This window comes from Spinacia oleracea, chromosome 6 (genome assembly GCF_020520425.1).
Source record: "Spinacia oleracea cultivar Varoflay chromosome 6, BTI_SOV_V1, whole genome shotgun sequence".
Lineage (NCBI taxonomy): Eukaryota > Viridiplantae > Streptophyta > Magnoliopsida > Caryophyllales > Amaranthaceae > Spinacia > Spinacia oleracea.
Genome location: NC_079492.1, coordinates 110,327,063 through 110,332,917, shown reverse-complemented (window position 1 = coordinate 110,332,917; position 5,855 = coordinate 110,327,063). Strand labels below are relative to the sequence as shown.

Sequence of the window (5,855 nt, the reverse complement as noted above, 5' to 3'; positions counted from 1 at the left end):
TTATTTTACTAGTCTTTTTAATTTTTGGATTACTCTAAAAATTCAAGCATTTATACATTTTGGTTGGTTGAATTATAAAGGTCGGCTTGAACATTTTCTCTTCCCATCACACATTTTGGTTCGTCGATTACTAATACTATCACTACAATTACACTATCTGATTCTGAGCTCTTCGCCTCTTCTTAACTATCACAAATCCTGAACTTCCATTGATTCCCAGCAGCCTGTGGAACGAAGAGATGTGAAGCAAGTAACCAACAGTCACTATGAGGAAATAAACAAATGGCCTTGATATTGAGTATTGTAGACATTAACTAAAAGGTCGAAAAGATATTTGGTTTATTGAAGGAACCTACCATGGATGGGTGTTTGATAACAGAGATAGTACAAGTGTTGCTCTCTCGATCGCGAGAGAGAAGGAGCCTGGCATGTGGGATGCTTTTCCAACTTTCTCCAAGAGCCGGCTTTGCTGAACCACCTTCTCCAGCTACCATGTGATTCGTCACCTAAGCAAATGCCATCAAATTTAGTCAAATGAGACTGTAATACTGTATATGATTACATCTTTCTAATGTTTGTCTCAATGCTGTCAAGTTTTCAAAATCTTCAAGTGTGCTGCTCACCAGCACACGAACGTTGTATTCTTGGGCTATCTTCTTCAGCAAATTTCCAGCAGAAATCATTAGAGCATGTCCTGAAATCAATCAAACATTCTTAATTACAAGATGAAGGTACCAAGTCCAACACTAGGTACCAGAAAACAAGTAGCCATGTAAGAGATCTATATATATATATATATATATGACTTGGTCGAAGTTTACTGAGTTATACAACTGCCACGGATTCTGTGATTCTAAGTTTCTAACACATGAATATGCGCGTCTATCAATTACTTGGTTAAGTCCATTGATGCCAGGGTTGGTCAAAGAAAAGCATAACATGCAAGGAGATTTAGAGAAGTATCATCGGGAATTCTCAAACCACATACAGCAATTTCTATCTCATGTATACCTTACCTCTACAAACTGGCCTAAAGCCACAGTTAGTATAGTTGCAAGGAGCAAGTAAAGATATCCTGTGAACCCGTGTGGGTGTTTGAATCTATCAGAGACTAACAAGTTCAGATTCCAAGCAAAAAGAACCTTAACTTCTAGAAAGATGGTGGGGAACAGGAAATAGTAAATCTTGTATTACAGAGCAAAATACAGATTTTTATGTTTCTTACTATTAGAAATTGTTAATCTTCTCTGACACACATGGCCATATGGAAGCAACTGAATTAATATATAGCAGTTTCTTTGCTTTTTTTCAGAATAAACCATTTGAGCCTATTATATGGGTTTCCAAAGATCCTACAGGACAACATCTTCAATTTTAGAGACGGGAGCTAAAAGAATTAGCATACCATAAAAACTGAAGCACAACATAATCAAATGCATGGAAATCTGGAAACTCGTATTGTACAGCAGAAAACTTACCGTATGGACCACTGCCTCCAAGAAGAGGAATGATGAGAGATGAAAATGAGTCCACAATGAGTAACCGCACTGAAAACATCTGAAAAACATCCAAACATCATCCACCATAAAATATGTCACTGTATGCAGTGTTTTTCAAGCAAAGCTTAACAACACAAACCTGGTTTTTCAATTTCAACTCCAGTTGATGTAGCACATCGAACAATGAAAATATATCAAATACTGGATAACACAATATGTTCTTCATTACAATTTGCAGAGCTTCATTATTCGCCTACAACAAAATCATAAACAAGATAATGACAGGTAGTCTTCAGAGCTCCAGTTGGCCAGTAGGTCTAGAACAGTTATTGAAACAGATGTAGGATGAAAGCCAGATTACTACTTGATAACAGTTGTATTTGTACATGTATATCTGCTAACAAACATGTTTGAGATGTTAGCACTTAGCAATTAGCAACAAGAGATAACTGTCATGAATATCACAGACATGTTTAAGCAATTCATTCATAATCACCAACCCTACTATTAATATACTTTGTATTATATTCCCTTTAAATGGAAAACGTCAAATGGGTACTGTTTTGTGATGCTTGGAAATCGCATTCCTAAGAAAAATGACAGGGTTATGATTGGATTCCCCGAAATATCCACTTAAATCAAGTATTTAAGTGGTGCATAAAGAGAGGATGTGAATGAAAACTATTAAAACAGGTACTTTGATGAAATAATATATAAATCCTTCATTGAAAAGGGTTGGGAGTTGGAACAATGAAGGAATTATACTCAGGATGGTAGGAGTCCTTCGGTCTAAAAGATCAAAGGCGTTGCCTTTCTCACTTAAAACAGCAGAAAGTAACCACTCCAAGGAAGAGTAAGATAAAAGCATATCCTTACACTGAAACAAAACCATGTTACCATAGAAGACCACTTTCCAAAACAGAAAATGCATAAAAGAAGGAATTGAAACCTGTTCCGAAGCTGAAAATGAAGCTTGGTTCACAAGGTTTGCAATCCGTGGTGCATAAAAGGAGTTTCCAGAGTCTATGAATACAACACGATCTGCATACCCCTTGGCAACACTTGCAGCAGCTTGGAGACATACCTAAACGATTGCAACCACTTTAAATCCAATGCAAACATATGAATCTGCACTAAAAAGCCAGCAGTCAAGCTACCACATGTTGATACTACATAGTACATACCCCCCAATCCCCCATCCAAATTTCTCTTACCAATGTATAACACCAATAATATGATCAATTGAAAACAAAATGAAAGTTTCCAAATATTCACCTGAGTTTTACCCGAGGATGACGGTCCAACTAGTTCTGTTACAAACCCCTCCCTTAACGCCACGTGAAGGAAAGGATCAATCCTAATCCAAATCCATCAACATCGAGTTAAGACTCATTATAACAGCTTCACCCTCTCCAACAATGAAATCACAAGTGATAATTCAGGTAAATAAATAATACCCTCCATATGCAAGAGACAGTGTCTGTTTATGTTGTTGAACATCTTTCAGTAACTCCACACCATTCAACCACGGTCTATGAAGATTATCGACTATCGAAAGAAGTTGATCAATTCCCTAAAACACCCAGATTACATCCTATTAAACACTGTCCACGACATCAGTATCGCTATAAATCATACAATGCTCATATTCAGGTCACGAATTAGAAATAAACCTGCTTCAATCTCAGTGAATTAGGTTGGCTCCAAGCAAAGGAAATCAAAGCATTCAGATCGTGAATTAGGAAATCTTCCACTGAAGCAAAATTCAAACTTGGCTTAATTGAGCTTCAAATTCAAAGGGTTTTCAATTGAGCTTGAGGAAGTAAAATCTACTCTATAAAATTATGTAAGTACAAATTTCTAACATGGATTTACGACTTAAGACTATGAACAAATAGAATGTTACCAGAAAATGTCTAGTTTACAACTTCATTGATTAAGAATTTCTTTTAGTTGGCAAAAGTGATTATAGTAGTTTTAAAGACCCGATGGAAGGATTTAGAGTGGAACAAAAAAAAAAGCAATGAATTAAAAGTTCAAGAGGAATCGATTAATACCAGTAAGAATGCCACGAGACTCGCAAAATTTCTGGAAGATGAAATCGATTAAGGGGTAATTTTCCTCTAGTGATTTAAGCAAACCCATTTCTTTAGTTTGTCAAGATGACGGAATCGATTCATAGGAAAGAAATAAATCGAGTGCAATTTTTTGTTCAACTTCCAAAATTTCTGACAAAAGGTCTTGTGCGCACAAGGTGTACAATAAATTTATTGTACACCAAGATAACTTAGCGGGTTTTGGGCAGATTATTTCGGCCCGATTTTCGGGCCCGGCCCGAACTTTTAAAAAACATTACGGGCTTTGGGCAACGCAAAACAACAATTTTAGTTGTAAATTTGGCCTGGCCCGAAAAGCCCGCTAATTTTGGCCCAAAATAGCGAGTTTTGGGCACACAAAATTGGCCCGAACATTGGCCCGGCCCGACCCGACATTATGGGTAGATTTTTATACTCTCGGTCCGGCCCACCTTTTGATCAGGTCTAGGATGTCGGAAGTGGGTTCAACACTAGCGGGTGTAATGAAAGGATGATCGATATTTTGACTAGTATGAGTAGATTGAGAATTTGATGTTTGGATAAATTGGGTTAAATTATCCACTTGCTCATTTCTCATATTCTGGGATTTGATTTTTTTTTTTTTTTTTTTGAATAAAAATATAATTAGTTTTTTTTGGGTGAAATAAGATAAATTAAGTTTGAAGCAAAAGTGAATAAAAATATAATTAGTTTTTATTTTTGGGTGAAATAACATAAATTAAGTTTGATGATTTGGCATGATTTGATTGGGGGGAGAAAAAAGTGGAGTGTTAAGTGAGTCTTGAGTGAGTCTTGGATTTTCAAACTCACTTCAAGACTTGTATTAGACTTGGGGTAGTCTTTTACCACATTATCCCAAGACTTAGACTCAAGACTCACCTTAAGACTCCCTTCAAGACTAGGGATAAACTCACCCTAAGTTCCCGAAATAAGTTCATTTTTTATAGTAAATGTCAAAATTGTCAAAAATGATCTTCTATAATTTAAAACTTGCTAAAAATGACCTTGTATACATTTAAACTTAAAATTAGTTGCGATAGACAATCTGAGATCATTTTCCGACAATCACTTTCGTTTTCCGGCTGTTAACCATCAGGCGCAGGGCAAATGACCTCACTTTTGGCTATTCTCATACTTTTCCTCCAAAATTCCCAACTATAAAAGCTAAAAACAAAAATCCATAGCCAATGTCAGAAAGTGGGCGAAAAGGGTGAACATAGCCAAATTCGACAACACGTGACCTGCAGCTGATGGTCAAATGCCGAAAAATCCAAGTCAATGCCGGAAATTAGGAACAGGTTGTCTTTCATAAAGAACTTTTACTTTAACGTCTGACTTCACCCAAAAAAATTACAAGGTTCTTTCTCGCAAATTTTGAGCTATAAAATGTCATTTTTAAAAAGTTGCCTTTACAAAATCATAATCTACCGTCTACTTTAGCACAATTTAATAAGTTTTTTCCCTCAATTCGCCAATAAACCACCAAACTCGTTTTTAGCTACAGTACAACACAAATCGTTACAAAAAAAAGCACATGTCGATGAAAAATATTCTTCACAACTTTTCACCACAACGACATGTGAATTTTGTTCTTGTAAAATCTCCAATTCACAAATAAAACGATTTATGTTGATTAATTATAAACACAATCTATTTGAGGAAATAATGCCCTTGGTCCAAGTTTGCATTTAATGCAAAATCTAATCAATACGGTTAAGTATTAATTAAACAAGTTAATTATTCAGTGAGATCAAGTGATCTGAATGCCTAGCTAGGTGCCGCTTCAGTTCAAGTGAAATTAATAATATTAATGCCACAACTTACTCTTGACTGAACCCGTAGGGTCACACAAATAGTACGTGAACGGATCAAATATTTAGGTGAATATTATATTCAGTAAATACTCTAATTATAGACATTCGAAAATGATAGATGTTGGTTTCAGTGGGAGATGAACGAACCATCAAGAGGCAAAGACGAGAATATTTGTCTAAAACGAAGATATTGCCAGAAACAGAAATATGGTTCGTAGCGGAAATACTACCGGAAATGGAAAAAGTATTGGACAGGAAAATATTACCGGAATCGGAAATATTGTCGAAAACGAAAATATTGTTCGAATCGGTATATTGCCGAAAATGGAAATATTGTCGGAATAGGAAAATTTGCCGAAAACGAAAATATTTTCTGATTCGGAAATCTTACCGAAATCGAAAATAAAATCGGAAACACGAAAGTCGGCCCATCGCTAGAGTTAAGG

At 35.9% G+C, this 5,855-nt stretch overlaps 1 protein-coding gene across 1 annotated transcript; it reads right to left on the bottom strand.

Moving 5' to 3' along the window:
* Positions 1 to 3,721, bottom strand: LOC110775389 (DNA repair protein RAD51 homolog 4). The gene is made up of 10 exons (XM_021980000.2): positions 3,557 to 3,721; positions 3,173 to 3,252; positions 2,957 to 3,072; positions 2,775 to 2,856; positions 2,449 to 2,583; positions 1,639 to 1,752; positions 1,479 to 1,557; positions 624 to 694; positions 357 to 506; positions 1 to 224 (listed from the first exon to the last, which is right to left on the bottom strand). The coding sequence occupies exons 1-10, from the start codon at positions 3,642 to 3,644 to the stop codon at positions 183 to 185; spliced, it is 957 nt and encodes a 318-aa protein (XP_021835692.1). The 5' UTR covers positions 3,645 to 3,721; the 3' UTR covers positions 1 to 182.
* Positions 3,722 to 5,855: the final 2,134 nt, after the last annotated feature.